This window comes from Hemibagrus wyckioides, linkage group LG03, assembly GCF_019097595.1.
Source record: "Hemibagrus wyckioides isolate EC202008001 linkage group LG03, SWU_Hwy_1.0, whole genome shotgun sequence".
NCBI lineage: Eukaryota > Metazoa > Chordata > Actinopteri > Siluriformes > Bagridae > Hemibagrus > Hemibagrus wyckioides.
This window is the reverse complement of record NC_080712.1, coordinates 33,987,646-34,008,487: the sequence shown is the minus strand read 5'-3', so window position 1 is coordinate 34,008,487 and position 20,842 is coordinate 33,987,646. Positions and strand designations below refer to the sequence as shown.

Sequence of the window (20,842 nt, the reverse complement as noted above, 5' to 3'; positions counted from 1 at the left end):
GAAGTGCTTTGCAGTTTCTGTGTAACATGAAGAGCTGTGTGAGGGAACCATTGTGTCAAGCTGCTTTACTGTAAGTGAGAACAGGAAGTGACTCATTAAAAAGATATATTGTTCTTTAAGTATAGAGTTTTTGTTGATAAATTGTTATATGAGGAATTGAAGACTTGTACATGTTATAGGAACTGTAACTACTACCGTTATGTTTTATTCCTTACACATCAAGAAAACTTTGTCAGTTTAATTTGTTTTAAAATTGACTCCGCAGTTATAGTTTTCACAGAAGTACTGTTTCTGTCTTTCACCTCTATTCATGGTCATGCAACTCAGCGAAGCCAGCAATTCATTCCCAAATACAGCTAGAGAAGAATATGAGAGTGAGAGAAAAAGTGTGTGTGTGTATATAAAGCAACACGCTACAAGAGGCTGAGCTGCATTTCAGGAAGACGCTCTTGCTCTTTCTCACTCTACAAATCTGTGTGGGGAAATACTCATGAGGTCTGACTAGGTTGAGCTTTTTATACCTGTGTTTATGAGGATGTGTGTTTGTGAGAGAGATTGAGAAAAAGCACATTAACATCCTACACACCTACATGCAAAATTATTTGTTTTCAGAGGACTTGTCACTTTTTCCAGCTTGGGCTAACTCTAGTGTTTTTATGGACAAGAAATGAACACACAAACAAAAAATCCAAATGAATGGTCTTTTAAAGAACATTTTAAGAAGTTTAAGAAAATCAGAATACACTCAGCTTTCTGTGGGTCTTGTGTGTTGATTGCACACATGATCAAGATGTCAACATCTGCCTGAGGTTTCAGAAAGCTCTTCGTTCACAGAAACGGAGCTCATCACAGGAATCAGTGTTTTATGAGGAACATTTTTTGAATTACAGCAATGTCCATACGTGTGTACAGCCATACAGGAATTAGGTGGGATTTGGCTATGTAGTATTCTTTTATTTTTAAATAAAGGAGGAAACAGATGGGCTTTTTTAAGTTGTCCATTATGTTCTTTACAAGATCCATTGTTTCATTTTGTCAAAGAGACAAAGTTAAGTCCTGAGATTTGAACCTCAAACCTCAGCAGTTATCTGTCGGAGACGAGTGTTTTGCCCCTGTGCCTCCGGCTTAGCTGTTCTGTGTTTGGATTTTCTTTTTAAATTTCCTAGAGTCCTAGGTTGCCTGAGCTGATGAAGTGAAGGAAGAACGTCCTGAAAACGACAGAGTTCCAGTTGCTCACCTGGTAAGTACTGGTAATGAGGATGAGTGAGGGAACAGAGTTTGAGTGTCTACTCAGGTTATGTGATGTCTCCACCACCAGTAGTTGGGGTGAAGTGAAACTAGAGTAAACTTACTCTATAGTAGTTCCCATACTAATACATGACATTACATTACACTACACTACTACATTACATAATATTACAATAGAAAGCTCAGTTACATTACATAATAGCATAGTACAGTAATACATTACATTATTACACTACAGTACTCAATTACATTACATTACAATACACTAATCTGTTATATTACATTACACTACAGTACTGCATTACATTACATAACTTTGCATAACTTTACTGCATTAAATTCCATTCCATCGCACTACACTACTACATTAGATAACTTTGCACTACACTAGTCCATTACATTACATTGCACTACACTACTACATTACACTATGTTAAATTATACTACACTATTCCTTTACATTTCATTACATTGCATTCCACTACTCTATTACATTACAATACATTACACTACTCCATTACATTACATTACATTGCACTCCATTACATTACATTTCAATACATTACACTACTCCATTACATTACATTACATTGCACTCCATTACTCCATTACATTACATTTCAATACATTACACTACCTTATGACATTACATTACACTGCACTACACTACTCCATTACATTACATTACATTCCACTACACTACTCCATTACATTCCACTACACTACATTACTCCATTACATTACATTCCACTACTCAATTACATTACATTCCACTACATTACTCCATTACATTCCATTACACTACTCCATTACATTACATTCCACTACACTACTCCATTACATTACATTACACTACATTACTCCATTACATTACATTACACTACATTACTCCATTACATTACATTACATTCCACTACACTACTCCATTACATTCCACTACACTACTCCATTACATTACATTACATTGCACTCCATTACTCCATTACATTACATTTCAATACATTACACTACCTTATGACATTACATTACACTGCACTACACTACTCCATTACATTACATTACATTCCACTACACTACTCCATTACATTCCACTACACTACATTACTCCATTACATTACATTCCACTACTCAATTACATTACATTCCACTACATTACTCCATTACATTCCATTACACTACTCCATTACATTACATTCCACTACACTACTCCATTACATTACATTACACTACATTACTCCATTACATTACATTACATTCCACTACACTACTCCATTACATTACATTACACTACTCCATTACATTACATTCCACTACTCAATTACATTACATTCCACTACATTACTCCATTACATTCCATTACACTACTCCATTACATTACATTACACTACTCCATTACATTACATTCCACTACTCAATTACATTACATTCCACTACATTACTCCATTACATTCCATTACACTACTCCATTACATTACATTCCACTACACTACTCCATTACATTACATTACACTACATTACTCCATTACATTACATTACATTCCACTACACTACTCCATTACATTCCACTACACTACTCCATTACATTACATTCCACTCCATTACTCCATTACATTACATTCCATTACACTACTCCATTACATTACATTCCACTACACTACTCCATTACATTACATTACACTACATTACTCCATTACATTACATTACATTCCACTACACTACTCCATTACATTCCACTACACTACTCCATTACATTACATTCCACTCCATTACTCCATTACATTACATTCCACTACACTACTCCATTACATTACATTCCACTACACTACTCCATTACATTACATTACACTACACTACTCCATTACATTACATTCCACTACACTACTCCATTACATTACATTCCACTCCATTACTCCATTACATTCCATTACACTACTCCATTACATTACATTCCACTACACTACTCCATTACATTACATTACACTACATTACTCCATTACATTACATTACATTACACTACACTACTCCATTACATTCCACTACACTACTCCATTACATTACATTCCACTCCATTACTCCATTACATTACATTCCACTACACTACTCCATTACATTACATTCCACTACACTACTCCATTACATTACATTCCACTACACTACTCCATTACATTACATTCCACTACACTACTCCATTACATTACATTACACTACACTACTCCATTACATTACATTACACTACTCCATTACATTACATTCCACTACACTACTCCATTACATTACATTCCACTCCATTACTCCATTACATTCCATTACACTACTCCATTACATTACATTCCACTACACTACTCCATTACATTACATTACACTACATTACTCCATTACATTACATTACATTACACTACACTACTCCATTACATTCCACTACACTACTCCATTACATTACATTCCACTCCATTACTCCATTACATTACATTCCACTACACTACTCCATTACATTACATTCCACTACACTACTCCATTACATTACATTCCACTACACTACTCCATTACATTACATTACACTACACTACTCCATTACATTACATTCCACTACACTACTCCATTACATTACATTACACTACTCCATTACATTACATTCCACTACATTACTCCATTACATTACATTCCACTACACTACTCCATTACATTACATTACACTACTCCATTACATTACATTCCACTACACTACTCCATTACATTACATTCCACTACACTACTCCATTACATTACATTCCACTACACTACTCCATTACATTACATTACACTACTCCATTACATTACATTACATTCCACTACACTACTCCATTACATTCCACTACACTACTCCATTACATTACATTCCACTACATTACTCCATTACATTACATTACACTACACTACTCCATTACATTACATTCCACTACACTACTCCATTACATTACATTCCACTACACTACTCCATTACATTACATTACATTCCACTACACTACTCCATTACATTACATTCCACTACATTACTCCATTACATTACATTACACTACACTACTCCATTACATTACATTCCACTACACTACTCCATTACATTACATTCCACTACACTACTCCATTACATTACATTACATTCCACTACACTACTCCATTACATTACATTACACTACTCCATTACATTACATTACACTACATTACTCCATTACATTACATTCCACTACACTACTCCATTACATTACATTACATTCCACTACATTACTCCATTACATTACATTCCACTACACTACTCCATTACATTACATTCCACTACACTACTCCATTACATTACATTACATTCCACTACACTACTCCATTACATTACATTCCACTACTCCATTACATTACATTCCACTACACTACTCCATTACATTACATTCCACTACACTACTCCATTACATTACATTCCACTACACTACTCCATTACATTACATTACATTCCACTACACTACTCCATTACATTACATTACACTACTCCATTACATTACATTCCACTACACTACTCCATTACATTACATTACATTCCACTACACTACTCCATTACATTACATTACACTACTCCATTACATTACATTACACTACATTACTCCATTACATTACATTCCACTACACTACTCCATTACATTACATTACATTCCACTACATTACTCCATTACATTACATTACACTACACTACTCCATTACATTACATTCCACTACACTACTCCATTACATTACATTCCACTACACTACTCCATTACATTACATTACATTCCACTACACTACTCCATTACATTACATTACACTACTCCATTACATTACATTCCACTACACTACTCCATTACATTACATTCCACTACACTACTCCATTACATTACATTACACTACACTACTCCATTACATTACATTACACTACACTACTCCATTACATTACATTCCACTACTCCATTACATTACATTCCACTACTCCATTACATTACATTACACTACATTACTCCATTACATTACATTACACTACTCCATTACATTACATTCCACTACACTACTCCATTACATTCCACTACACTACTCCATTACATTACATTCCACTACACTACTCCATTACATTACATTACACTACACTACTCCATTAAATTATATTACATTACACTACACCATAACATAACATTACACTACACTACTCCATTACATTACATTGCACTACACTACCCCATCACATTCCACTACACTACTCCATTACATCACATTACATTACATTGCACTACACTACTCCATGACATTACATTGCATTGTTTAAATAAGGTGATTTATTAATAAAAATATAATTATTAATTACAAAATATGAACATTAATTAAAATAAAGTAAAATGTTAATAATATATCAAATACTGTACAGTGTAGTGTTGCTTAGGAAAGCCCGGTGCAGGGATGCTGAAAATCAAAATACAGTATGGCTGGAGGATCGAGTCTGGCCAGTAGGAATGCTCCATTCATTTAGGAATAAGGACAGAAAAAAGACAAGGATAAAATGTAAAACATTTATACAAAATATAAAATATAAAAACTACAATTTTCCAAAGTAAATAAAATAAAATATAAATAAAGTAAGGTAGGGTATAATATGTATACAGAATATATGTATATAAAATATAGAATATGTCTAAAAAAATGTAAAATGTAAACAACTGTATAACAAAACTATATAAAGTGTATATTGTGCAATAAATGTGCAATGTGTAGACAGCAGCAGTACAGGGTGGTCATGGAATGAAATGAGATGAGATGCAGTGGTATTGTCCATTTTTAAAGTGCATATTTATGCACTTTTTATTTAAAAAATATATTTAAAAATATATTTAAAAAATTGATGATCTTAAAATAAAATACATACAGTACTCACTATAAATGTGATATTTCTACAAATTTACCCAAAATTCATCTTGCTATATGCTTTCAAATGTTTTCTGTGTGTGTTTAAAGAGTGTGGGAGGGTAATGTATGGCTTAAACAATAAAAAAAAGCACTTTTTAAATCGAGCCCCCCACCCCCATACACATCACCACATCACAATCGAGCCCCCCCATACACATCACCACATCACAATCGAGCCCCCCATACACATCACCACATCACAATCGAGCCCCCCCATACACATCATCACATCACAATCGAGCCCCCCCATACACATCACCACATCACAATCGAGCCCCCCCATACACATCACATCACAATCGAGCCCCCCATACACATCACCACATCACAATCGAACCCCTCCATACACTTCACCACACCACAATCGAGCCCCCCCATACACATCACCACATCACAATCGAGCCCCCCCATACACATCATCACATCACAATCGAGCCCCCCCATACACATCACATCACAATCGAGCCCCCCCCATACACATCACCACATCACAATCGAGCCCCCCCCATACACATCACCACATCACAATCGAGCCCCCCCATACACATCACCACATCACAATCGAGCCCCCCCATACACAGCACCACATCACAATCGAGGCCCCCAATACACATCACCACATCACAATCGAGCCCCCCCCATAAACATCACCACATCACAATCGAGCCCCCCCATACACATCACCACATCACAATCGAGCCCCCCCATACACATCACCACATCACAATCGAGCCCCCCCATACACATCACCACATCACAATCGAGCCCCCCCCCATACACATCATCACATCACAATCGAGCCCCCCCCAATACACATCACCACATCACAATCGAGCCCCCCCATACACATCACCACATCACAATCGAGCCCCCCATACACATCACCACATCACAGTCGAGCCCCCCCCATACACATCACCACATCACAATCGAGCCCCCCCATACACATCACCACATCACAATCGAGCCCCCCCCATACACATCACCACATCACAATCGAGCCCCCCCATACACATCACCACATCACAATCGAGCCCCCCCATACACATCACCACATCACAATCGAGCCCCCCCATACACATCACCACATCACAATCGAGCCCCCCCCATACACATCACCACATCACAATCGAGCCCCCCCATACACATCAGCACATCACAGTCGAGCCCCCCCCATACACATCACCACATCACAATCGAGCCCCCCCCCACACACCACCCCATCACAATCGAGCCCCCCCCATACACATCACCACATCACAATCGAGCCCCCCCATACACATCACCACATCACAATCGAGCCCCCCATACACATCACCACATCACAATCGAGCCCCCCCATACACATCACCACATCACAATCGAGCCCCCCCAAACACATCACATCACAATCGAGCCCCCCCATACACATCACCACATCACAATCGAGCCCCCCATACACATCACCACATCACAATCGAGCCCCCCCATACACATCACCACATCACAATCGAGCCCCCCCATAAAAATCACCACATCACAAACGAGCCCCCCCCATACACATCACCACATCACAATCGAGCCCCCCCCATACACATCACCACATCACAATCGAGCCCCGCCCCCGTTTCCACTGTCACTTTACACCAAAGACGTTCAATTACAATTTACAACATAAAATAAGAAAAAAGGGGGGTGTGTGTGTGGACAGTTGATGGTAAAGTGATGATTATAAAAACACACCCGCATGAGGAAATTGGAGATTCTGAGAAACAAAAACATGTGAGAAGGGGTGTGTTTGTGTGTGTTTATAAATTGCTGCTGGTTCACACACTGAGAACAGAAAGAGGGACAGACCACAGCCCACAGGTGACGCCTTCACTTCTTTGATTTGAAATCATCAGACTGTCGGTATAGTACACAAAACTTGTCTAACAACTATGCTTTAGCTAGTACTTGCTTCCTGTATCATGTTCTAACTGTTAATTCTCTGATTAGGATTGCTGGACCTCCGTCTCAAGCTGATGTCTGTGTCTCCTCCATCAGGAAGTAAAGACCCTGGACTCAGAAGTGCATCTCTACACAAAACCTCGTCACTCTCAGTTATGAGTGAGATGTAAGATCTTGTTTCTTCTCATCTTCAGTCTTCACCTCTGCAGATCCTAACAGAGTCTGAAATGACCTAAAGCGCAGCTAACATGAACACTGAAGTTATTAGAATTGTGATGCTTATAATAATCGACTGCTTCCTTTTCTCGACTGGGTTTCATCTGAACATCACTCACTTACAAATACCTGGGATTTAATTCGAACTGTAATTGTAATAAATCTTGAACATTCTAGAGCATTTCAGAGTTAACGGCTGAAATAACTTAAATATAACAAATGTAACATTACATAAAATATAAAATAACTAAAGATAATACCTAGTGATACCTACAAATATAGAAATATTGTAAGATACGAAACTTCTGAGAACTGTTTTGTTAAAGTCTAGCTTTTTCTATTTATTTATTTGGTTGGTTATCTACCTACCCTGTAAATGTGTAATTATTAGGGATGCAACAATACAGTTAAGCCATTGTTCAATACGTACCGTGTTTTTTTAACCACGGTTTTCGGTTCGGTTCGGTTGGCTTGGCAAATTAAAGTTTTTTTTTCCATTATTCTTTGCTTAGGTGAACAGTTGTTAAGAAGAAAAAAATGGTTTTATTTGCAATTCTCTTTATTTTACTTAAATGCAAAAATGAACTTGTACACATTCATAGTGTACTGAAAATAGTGAGATATAAATTAGCTCTTGTATGACTTTATAACAGGAGACGGGTTTGGACGGCGCTTTTTATTCCCAGTCCGCTCTGTAATGACCAGTAAGGGTGAGATAACTCTCTGTAATGACCAGTAAGGGTGAGATAACTCTCTGTAATGACCAGTAAGGGTGAGATAACTCTCTGTAATGACCAGTAAGGGTGAGATAACTCTCTGTAATGACCAGTAAGGGTGAGATAACTCTCTGTAATGACCAGTAAGGGTGAGATAACTCTCTGTAATGACCAGTAAGGGTGAGATAACTCTCTGTAATGACCAGTAAGGGTGAGATAACTCTCTGTAATGACCAGTAAGGGTGAGATAACTCTCTGTAATGACCAGTAAGGGTGAGATAACTCTCTGTAATGACCAGTAAGGGTGAGATAACTCTCTGTAATGACCAGTAAGGGTGAGATAACTCTCTGTAATGACCAGTAAGGGTGAGATAACTCTCTGTAATGACCAGTAAGGGTGAGATAACTCTCTGTAATGACCAGTAAGGGTGAGATAACTCTCTGTAATGACCAGTAAGGGTGAGATAACTCTCTGTAATGACCAGTAAGGGTGAGATAACTCTCTGTAATGACCAGTAAGGGTGAGATAACTCTCTGTAATGACCAGTAAGGGTGAGATAACTCTGTTACCCGCGAGGTCCAACTATCTGTTATTAGAGCAGGGCTTTGTGCTTTAGCCGATTCCGTTTCGATTTTTTGCTTGTTGTTTCGTAGAGATCGGGAAAAAAGTCCGTGTCGGTAGTGTGTAACGCGGTTCGAGAACTTTTATAAGTTTCTGAAAGCCCACATCACCGATCACAGAAAACGGCTGCAGATCTTTAGCAATTATTATATTATAATTATTTTTGTGTCTCTCTGAACCAGCTGTGTCTGAATGCTGGAAGGAATCAGATAGGGGACTGTGGTTTTTTGGGTTCCTGTGTTCCCTGCTCTGCCCTCCTGCTTCCACACAGTGATATCTCTGGGTGATGGAGCTGCAGATGTGTGGTCATGTTGGAAGTATTTCCATCTCAGTAACTTGTGTGGAACAGCGCTTAAACACACTCATGTTTTGTTTAGCGTTTTTGTTTCATCGGCATCATGGTCCACAACAAATCTGAAATGTCCCCACACCACAGATTTAAAGACAGCACTGCTTCCTCGTGTTTCTGTCTCACTTCACCTCTCTCCAGGGTTAGAGTGAAATCTGACACCGGCATCGCAAGCATGGTCACCGCCCCTAACTTTAGCGCTCACTGATTGGATATTTACTCGCGGGGAGGCGTGTCTGTCTCAGCGCGTAGACATACAGTACAGGCAAACACAAACAGGAGGTTCAGAGAGTAATAAACAAACAGGAGGTACAGAGAGTAATAAACACCAACAGGAGGTACAGAGAGTAATAAACACCAACAGGAGGTTCAGAGAGTAATAAACACCAACAGGAGGTTCAGAGAGTAATAAACACCAACAGGAGGTACAGAGAGTAATAAACAAACAGGAGGTACAGAGAGTAATAAACACACACAGGAGGTACAGAGAGTAATAAACACACAGGAGGTTCAGAGAGTAATAAACACCAACAGGAGGTACAGAGAGTAATAAACAAACAGGAGGTACAGAGAGTAATAAACAAACAGGAGGTTCAGAGAGTAATAAACACCAACAGGAGGTACAGAGAGTAATAAACAAACAGGAGGTACAGAGAGTAATAAACAAACAGGAGGTACAGAGAGTAATAAACACCAACAGGAGGTACAGAGAGTAATAAACACACAGGAGGTACAGAGAGTAATAAACACAAACAGGAGGTACAGAGAGTAATAAACAAACAGGAGGTACAGAGAGTAATAAACACCAACAGGAGGTACAGAGAGTAATAAACACCAACAGGAGGTACAGAGAGTAATAAACACCAACAGGAGGTACAGAGAGTAATAAACAAACAGGAGGTACAGAGAGTAATAAACACCAACAGGAGGTACAGAGAGTAATAAACAAACAGGAGGTACAGAGAGTAATAAACACAAACAGGAGGTACAGAGAGTAATAAACAAACAGGAGGTACAGAGAGTAATAAACAAACAGGAGGTACAGAGAGTAATAAACACCAACAGGAGGTACAGAGAGTAATAAACAAACAGGAGGTACAGAGAGTAATAAACAAACAGGAGGTACAGAGAGTAATAAACACACACAGGAGGTACAGAGAGTAATAAACACACACAGGAGGTACAGAGAGTAATAAACACACAGGAGGTACAGAGAGTAATAAACACACACAGGAGGTACAGAGAGTAATAAACAAACAGGAGGTACAGAGAGTAATAAACACAAACAGGAGGTACAGAGAGTAATAAACACACACAGGAGGTTCAGAGAGTAATAAACACACACAGGAGGTACAGAGAGTAATAAACACACACAGGAGGTACAGAGAGTAATAAACAAACAGGAGGTACAGAGAGTAATAAACACACACAGGAGGTACAGAGAGTAATAAACACACACAGGAGGTACAGAGAGTAATAAACAAACAGGAGGTACAGAGAGTAATAAACACAAACAGGAGGTACAGAGAGTAATAAACACAAACAGGAGGTACAGAGAGTAATAAACACACACAGGAGGTACAGAGAGTAATAAACAAACAGGAGGTTCAGAGAGTAATAAACACACACAGGAGGTACAGAGAGTAATAAACACACACAGGAGGTACAGAGAGTAATAAACAAACAGGAGGTACAGAGAGTAATAAACACACACAGGAGGTACAGAGAGTAATAAACACACACAGGAGGTACAGAGAGTAATAAACAAACAGGAGGTACAGAGAGTAATAAACAAACAGGAGGTACAGAGAGTAATAAACACAAACAGGAGGTACAGAGAGTAATAAACACAAACAGGAGGTACAGAGAGTAATAAACACAAACAGGAGGTACAGAGAGTAATAAACACCAACAGGAGGTACAGAGAGTAATAAACACAAACAGGAGGTACAGAGAGTAATAAACAAACAGGAGGTACAGAGAGTAATAAACACAAACAGGAGGTACAGAGAGTAATAAACACACACAGGAGGTACAGAGAGTAATAAACACACACAGGAGGTTCAGAGAGTAATAAACAAACAGGAGGTACAGAGAGTAATAAACAAACAGGAGGTACAGAGAGTAATAAACACACACAGGAGGTACAGAGAGTAATAAACACACACAGGAGGTACAGAGAGTAATAAACAAACAGGAGGTACAGAGAGTAATAAACACAAACAGGAGGTACAGAGAGTAATAAACACAAACAGGAGGTACAGAGAGTAATAAACACAAACAGGAGGTACAGAGAGTAATAAACACAAACAGGAGGTACAGAGAGTAATAAACACACACAGGAGGTACAGAGAGTAATAAACACAAACAGGAGGTACAGAGAGTAATAAACACACACAGGAGGTACAGAGAGTAATAAACACACACAGGAGGTACAGAGAGTAATAAACACCAACAGGAGGTACAGAGAGTAATAAACACACACAGGAGGTACAGAGAGTAATAAACACACACAGGAGGTACAGAGAGTAATAAACAAACAGGAGGTACAGAGAGTAATAAACACAAACAGGAGGTACAGAGAGTAATAAACACAAACAGGAGGTACAGAGAGTAATAAACACAAACAGGAGGTACAGAGAGTAATAAACACAAACAGGAGGTACAGAGAGTAATAAACACCAACAGGAGGTACAGAGAGTAATAAACACACACAGGAGGTACAGAGAGTAATAAACAAACAGGAGGTACAGAGAGTAATAAACACCAACAGGAGGTTCAGAGAGTAATAAACACACACAGGAGGTACAGAGAGTAATAAACACCAACAGGAGGTTCAGAGAGTAATAAACAAACAGGAGGTACAGAGAGTAATAAACAAACAGGAGGTACAGAGAGTAATAAACACACACAGGAGGTACAGAGAGTAATAAACACACACAGGAGGTACAGAGAGTAATAAACACACACAGGAGGTACAGAGAGTAATAAACAAACAGGAGGTACAGAGAGTAATAAACACCAACAGGAGGTACAGAGAGTAATAAACACACACAGGAGGTACAGAGAGTAATAAACAAACAGGAGGTACAGAGAGTAATAAACAAACAGGAGGTACAGAGAGTAATAAACACACACAGGAGGTACAGAGAGTAATAAACAAACAGGAGGTACAGAGAGTAATAAACACCAACAGGAGGTACAGAGAGTAATAAACACAAACAGGAGGTACAGAGAGTAATAAACACCAACAGGAGGTACAGAGAGTAATAAACAAACAGGAGGTACAGAGAGTAATAAACAAACAGGAGGTACAGAGAGTAATAAACACACACAGGAGGTACAGAGAGTAATAAACACCAACAGGAGGTACAGAGAGTAATAAACACACACAGGAGGTACAGAGAGTAATAAACAAACAGGAGGTACAGAGAGTAATAAACACAAACAGGAGGTACAGAGAGTAATAAACACCAACAGGAGGTACAGAGAGTAATAAACACACACAGGAGGTACAGAGAGTAATAAACAAACAGGAGGTACAGAGAGTAATAAACACAAACAGGAGGTACAGAGAGTAATAAACACAAACAGGAGGTACAGAGAGTAATAAACACACACAGGAGGTACAGAGAGTAATAAACAAACAGGAGGTACAGAGAGTAATAAACACACACAGGAGGTACAGAGAGTAATAAACACAAACAGGAGGTACAGAGAGTAATAAACACACACAGGAGGTACAGAGAGTAATAAACACAAACAGGAGGTACAGAGAGTAATAAACACCAACAGGAGGTACAGAGAGTAATAAACACAAACAGGAGGTACAGAGAGTAATAAACACAAACAGGAGGTACAGAGAGTAATAAACAAACAGGAGGTACAGAGAGTAATAAACACACACAGGAGGTACAGAGAGTAATAAACACACACAGGAGGTACAGAGAGTAATAAACAAACAGGAGGTACAGAGAGTAATAAACACACACAGGAGGTACAGAGAGTAATAAACAAACAGGAGGTACAGAGAGTAATAAACACACACAGGAGGTACAGAGAGTAATAAACACAAACAGGAGGTACAGAGAGTAATAAACACACACAGGAGGTACAGAGAGTAATAAACACACACAGGAGGTACAGAGAGTAATAAACAAACAGGAGGTACAGAGAGTAATAAACACACACAGGAGGTACAGAGAGTAATAAACACACACAGGAGGTACAGAGAGTAATAAACACAAACAGGAGGTACAGAGAGTAATAAACACACACAGGAGGTACAGAGAGTAATAAACACACACAGGAGGTACAGAGAGTAATAAACAAACAGGAGGTACAGAGAGTAATAAACACAAACAGGAGGTACAGAGAGTAATAAACACACAGGAGGTACAGAGAGTAATAAACAAACAGGAGGTACAGAGAGTAATAAACACAAACAGGAGGTACAGAGAGTAATAAACAAACAGGAGGTACAGAGAGTAATAAACACCAACAGGAGGTACAGAGAGTAATAAACACACACAGGAGGTACAGAGAGTAATAAACACACACAGGAGGTACAGAGAGTAATAAACACAAACAGGAGGTACAGAGAGTAATAAACACAAACAGGAGGTACAGAGAGTAATAAACACAAACAGGAGGTACAGAGAGTAATAAACAAACAGGAGGTACAGAGAGTAATAAACACACAGGAGGTACAGAGAGTAATAAACAAACAGGAGGTACAGAGAGTAATAAACACACACAGGAGGTACAGAGAGTAATAAACACACACAGGAGGTACAGAGAGTAATAAACAAACAGGAGGTACAGAGAGTAATAAACACACACAGGAGGTACAGAGAGTAATAAACAAACAGGAGGTACAGAGAGTAATAAACACACACAGGAGGTACAGAGAGTAATAAACACCAACAGGAGGTACAGAGAGTAATAAACACACAGGAGGTACAGAGAGTAATAAACAAACAGGAGGTACAGAGAGTAATAAACAAACAGGAGGTACAGAGAGTAATAAACACACACAGGAGGTACAGAGAGTAATAAACACCAACAGGAGGTACAGAGAGTAATAAACACACACAGGAGGTACAGAGAGTAATAAACACACACAGGAGGTACAGAGAGTAATAAACACACACAGGAGGTACAGAGAGTAATAAACACAAACAGGAGGTACAGAGAGTAATAAACACCAACAGGAGGTACAGAGAGTAATAAACACAAACAGGAGGTACAGAGAGTAATAAACACACACAGGAGGTACAGAGAGTAATAAACACACACAGGAGGTACAGAGAGTAATAAACACAAACAGGAGGTACAGAGAGTAATAAACACACACAGGAGGTACAGAGAGTAATAAACACCAACAGGAGGTACAGAGAGTAATAAACACAAACAGGAGGTACAGAGAGTAATAAACACAAACAGGAGGTACAGAGAGTAATAAACACACACAGGAGGTACAGAGAGTAATAAACACACACAGGAGGTACAGAGAGTAATAAACACACACAGGAGGTACAGAGAGTAATAAACAAACAGGAGGTACAGAGAGTAATAAACAAACAGGAGGTACAGAGAGTAATAAACAAACAGGAGGTACAGAGAGTAATAAACACAAACAGGAGGTACAGAGAGTAATAAACACACACAGGAGGTACAGAGAGTAATAAACAAACAGGAGGTACAGAGAGTAATAAACACCAACAGGAGGTACAGAGAGTAATAAACACACACAGGAGGTACAGAGAGTAATAAACAAACAGGAGGTACAGAGAGTAATAAACACAAACAGGAGGTACAGAGAGTAATAAACACACACAGGAGGTACAGAGAGTAATAAACACCAACAGGAGGTACAGAGAGTAATAAACAAACAGGAGGTACAGAGAGTAATAAACAAACAGGAGGTACAGAGAGTAATAAACACAAACAGGAGGTACAGAGAGTAATAAACACAAACAGGAGGTACAGAGAGTAATAAACACAAACAGGAGGTACAGAGAGTAATAAACAAACAGGAGGTACAGAGAGTAATAAACACAAACAGGAGGTACAGAGAGTAATAAACACAAACAGGAGGTACAGAGAGTAATAAACAAACAGGAGGTACAGAGAGTAATAAACACATGGTTATTATTGTTTTAAGGAAAAAACGAAAAAAAAACACGGTTCACATACGCGTATTGAACTGCGGAGGTCGTACCGAATGCTTCAATATTATATTGAGTTTTGTGGCATCCCTAGAAATTATCCATGATTTCATGGTGAAATAAATGTCCTTCCTATTTAAAGGCATTGGTGTCAGGAGACAGAAAGCCTTTGTGTTTACATTAAATACATTATCCCTCATCAGAGCTACAAAACAACAAGACGAGTGGATTCTCAGGACTGAACCGGTTTATAGACAGAGGTCGAATAACACGTAAAATTATGCTATTTTATGTCAACATAAAACTGTCCGCTTTAGTCAATGTGAAGTGGAACACTGATGCTAACAAAGAAAAGGCAGGCTCTGTAAAATCTAAAGACATGAGCCTTCTTTTTTTTCTTTTTTAACCCAGAAAAAACTTCACAGTGTCATGTTTGGACTTAGAAACTTTCCTCTCAGCGAAAGTAAAACTGCGCCAAGAGGGGTTTCTGGATTCCAACACGAAAACCTGTCTGGATTTTGCCATCCAGACTCTGGAGAACTTTCCTGCCTCAAAACGCCGCAACGTCTCTCTCACTCTCGAAGGTGAGAGGCAGCTGGTTCGGTTCACCTCAGGAAGCCCCGTCCTGTTGTATGCGGTCCGTTTGGGTCAGAAAGGTCCGGAGTTTCATCAGAAAGTCCCGGTCGGGTCTCGTCTGGTTCCCTCGTGCCTGAGTGAGTCTCACTTCGCCGGGCATTGCTGCAGAGATGAGCTGGAGAGCTGTTTGGATCAAGCGAGGCGCGTGTTGAGTGCAGAAATTGAGGCCAATCCGTCGTCTCAGAGCGAGCTGGAGCTGAGGATCATATGTGGTGAGCTTCGGATGACTTACGCTACCCAGCAGCCTCGACGCAGCCTTTTCGTCCGCCCTCACCGCCGAGTGCACTTTGGTAAGACGCTGAACCTGGAGAAGCTCCTGGAGACCAAAACACACCTGGAGAGAAGCGGTGAGATGAAGGAAGGCCTGCTGCCTTGTTTCCAGCACCTGCTGATCAACTATGGTCAGTTTCAGGAGGAAAACATCCGCGTCATCCTCCAGAGCGATGGAGAGCTGATGGAGCTCGTCTGCGGCCGCAACGACTACCACAGCACGCAGCACTTCATCTTTACCGACGGACAGAACGGAGCTCACAGCCACAGGGTTCAGGACATGGAGCTGTGGGAGTACGAGTGAGAGGACAGGAGGAAACCCGTTAACATCACTGTGATGATAAACACTTTAAAACACTTATGATATGTAATATATGGAGATGCACAGTGAGAGACAGGTCTCGCTGAGTGGAGAGTGTTGAGTGGGTGGGGCGTGGAGTGGGAGGGGCATTGAGTGAACCTGGATGTGAGATATATGACTATACATGATATTATTATAAAATACAGATGCTGTACTCTATATAATACTTTAATCTTTCTACATGCATTGCTAACATTTTATTTTTTATTTTACATTATACTTTGTTTTATTTGATTTATAAACTCCACTGTAACTCGAACACTCGTAAACTCTTATTTGTGAGAAGCATATTCATATTCTGTAAAAACAAAATATGCTAGTAAAATGTTTTTGCCCTGAGACTTTACGGTATTTTTCTTTTATGTCATCAAAAACATTGATCATTTGACACAAAAACAGAGCAGAACAGAAACGAGAACCATGAAGTGCAGAACAGAGAGGAGATGAACAGTACAACACAACAAGGAAGATGTTTCAGCGTTATTTTGGTAATGTGCCTTTAAGCAAGTCAGGGCTGTTCTGCTGCTCAGGAAACGAAACCGAAACCAACATCTCCAACAAAGGAAAAGCCAGAAACTCCAGATCATTACACTGAGCGAGATCCGACGACTGGTAAGTACTAATAATTTCTTCTTCACTAAAACCATGACAAATGTTTATGAAGTTAGAAAATTAATAGCTACTGATCTACAGCACACAGAGCACAATGACTAACCTGTGTGTCTGTGAATTTTCTACATCTTTGTGTCTATGGAAGGACTTCTCAACGAGACCGTCTGCGCTCTACACCATGTCTACAGCCTCACTGTAAGGGTTTCCTTCATGTCGTGTTGATCAGCCCTCAGTTAAAAAAAAGTAGAAACGCCACTTCCTCTGATTTCTCTTAGGTTCCCAAACAATTCACAGACATGTTTATTTTTCTAGAGTGTTTGATGTCCATCCTGACACAGATGGCATTCTGTCGGTCAAAAAAAGAGCTGGAGAACAAGGCATGCAAGGACAACGTCCTCCTCCTCAACCTGGATTTCTCCGAGAGAGTCTTCAGGCACAACCCTTTACACCGTGTCATTAGAGGACCAACAACCTCGCATCGACTGCTGCATTCGCAGCTTTTACAGCGAGATCATAAGCGAAGATATTAAGAGCATCCACTTCAGCATGCACTCCTGCCAGAACCAGAGCAGATCCTGTTTCGCAGCAGCCAAAGATGCGGTGAGGTCCAAACATCAGGCACCAAAAATCACATGCAACAAGTTTTCCATCATCTACACCACTGATGGCGTTCCTGATGAGATCAGCATGATCGAAACCAAGTGCCACTTTAAGCTGCGCATGATGACGGCTGAGGCGCTGCTGGAAAGGAAGTGCTAGATAGAGAAAGAGAAAACAAATTGTACCGAGTTGATCGCTTGCCTCAATTATCTGATCGAGAAATACCTGACCATACCCGAGGCTCCGAGATCTAACTGCAGGTTCATTTTACAGGGGAATAAAGAAATGGCTGAAATTATTTAGACGCTGTAGGCAATGAGCCGATGAAACAGTATGTGATAATGTGGGTGAGGTACTCACAAGTCTGCAGCTATCCGCCTCTAGAGTGAAGATGAAGCCCCCAAACACGCACCAGCGAACTTCTCAAACATCATGCAGATCTCCATCAGCTCTTCTCTGGAGCATCATCTCTATCGAGATTACATAAATTACATAAAACCAGCCACAGAGAGTCGAGTCATTCACATGTAAATAAAACAAAAGGTAGAGCTAATAAATATCAACGTTAACATTATTACAGTTAAATAAGATTTTGTTTTTTCGAAGCTTTTACATCAAATATATCTCTCTACATATTTTTTGTATAAAACTGGTGTTTGAAACTTCTTTTACAATGTAAACTATGTTCCTTTATAAACTTTAACGGACTGCATGTTGTTGATGATATAAATATCTTACTACATACAATAATAAACTTCACTTTAACACACCGGAGCCTGATGGATCGTTTCTGTCATTAAATCTTGTTTTTTATTTTAATTACATGTCATAGAATGATGATGCATGTACGTGTGAAGTTTCTATAAAAAATAGAGAATTAACAGGATCAGGATGAACTGATGGGTCACTTTAATAACGAGTAAATCCGGAGCTCCTGAGCAAGAACCGATACAGGAACCTTCTCCCCACCTCACTACACACCAACAAACCAATGCAGAGGGTCCTGCCCCACCCCCAGGCCACCATGCCCCGCCTCCAGACCACAATACCCCTCCCTCAGGCCACAATACTAATAATTATTCCCACAGGCTGCAATGCCCCTCCCCAAGACCACCATGCAACGTCCTACACTGTTTTGCCCCGCCCCACACCCCAACAAAACACACATCACTACATGTTACACATACAGATACACATCCACTCTACATGTTTGAGCCTTACCCGAGACAGCTGGAGTCTTTCTTTCTTTCCTCCTCTCAGACTCATCCTCCATGTCATCACAGTGAGTCTCGTTAACTCCACGGACCTCATTGTGTGTCTTCTTTAGTCTGCTGCAGTTAGTCTGTAGGGAAAATGAACCTGCTCTGGCGTCTCCTTCAGTTTAAAGTTTTCTCTGGGTTCACAGTCCCCTGTGTGTGTGTGTGTGTGTGTTTTAAACTAGCTGCAGGACTGACCTGATGCTCACTGACTCCATATTCAGAACCAACATCAACATTTCACAACATTTCACACTGGATCTCAGATTCTGACTCTGGGATTAATAACCAGAGTGCCCTCTAGTGGTCAGGGTCTCTGGACACCGTGCTGAACAGACCACCGTTAATCTCTTACTGAAGTGTATGTGTAATAATCTGCTGCTTGTCTGGACCACATCTTCAGGTAAGAAAAAACACCCACATTTACCTGTTAGCAGCAAAAGTTGAACACTTAAAAAAAAAATAAATAAATAAAATTTAAAGAAGTGAACAGAACGCCAAGGTTTAATCAGGTCACATGTCCATCTCCATCTATCTATCTGTCTGTCTGAGCTCAGCTTAGATTTATACATGTCTACAGTCTGTTACTGTGTGTGTGTGTGTGTGTGTGTGTGTGTGAACAGTGCACACACAAAATATATAATGAAAGCAGTGAAGGTGCTGTAAGTCTCACCATTAGTGACAAAAGGCCAGTTTCCACAGCAACGATGAGCCACTAAAGATGAGTGTTGAAGGATGAGAGTGAGAGGAGGAGTGTGTGTGTGTGTGTGTGTGTGTAATGGACATTAATGTGTATTAGTGTTGACAGTGTCGTGACGCTGGTACATTCTGCAAAGCAGTTTTTAAACAAAGCAGTAAATCAGAAGCGAGCACAGGGACAAAAACACAAACACAGAGGAGGAATTCC

The 20,842-nt window shown here is 39.6% G+C and overlaps 1 protein-coding gene and 1 long non-coding RNA gene across 3 annotated transcripts; both read left to right on the top strand.

The window, feature by feature from the left end:
* The first annotated feature begins 8,024 nt into the window (after positions 1-8,024).
* LOC131345790 (uncharacterized) lies at positions 8,025-17,516 on the top strand. 2 transcript variants are annotated; one of them, XM_058378858.1, is made up of 3 exons: positions 8,025-8,088; positions 8,176-8,293; positions 16,612-17,516. In XM_058378858.1, the coding sequence occupies exons 2-3, from the start codon at positions 8,202-8,204 to the stop codon at positions 17,408-17,410; spliced, it is 891 nt and encodes a 296-aa protein (XP_058234841.1). In that variant the 5' UTR covers positions 8,025-8,088; positions 8,176-8,201; the 3' UTR covers positions 17,411-17,516. The 2 variants fall into 2 exon arrangements, with proteins under 2 accessions (XP_058234841.1, XP_058234838.1); XM_058378855.1 differs by having other exon boundaries at positions 8,068-8,293.
* Positions 17,517-17,727: 211 nt separating this feature from the next.
* On the top strand, positions 17,728-19,439 carry LOC131345807 (uncharacterized). Its single transcript, XR_009203541.1, has 3 exons — positions 17,728-18,079; positions 18,225-18,274; positions 18,392-19,439. It is a non-coding gene; the product is annotated as an uncharacterized LOC131345807 (long non-coding RNA).
* The last annotated feature ends 1,403 nt before the right edge of the window (positions 19,440-20,842 follow it).

Bases quoted from the DNA above. Each gene is read 5' to 3' on its own strand.
- LOC131345790 (XM_058378858.1), top strand. From the start codon at position 8,202: ATGTCTGTGTCTCCTCCATCAGGAAGTAAAGACCCTGGACTCAGAAGT. The intron at 8,294-16,611 runs GTAAGATCTTGT...TTTTTAACCCAG, and splicing joins CTCTCAGTTATGAGTGAGAT to AAAAAACTTCACAGTGTCAT.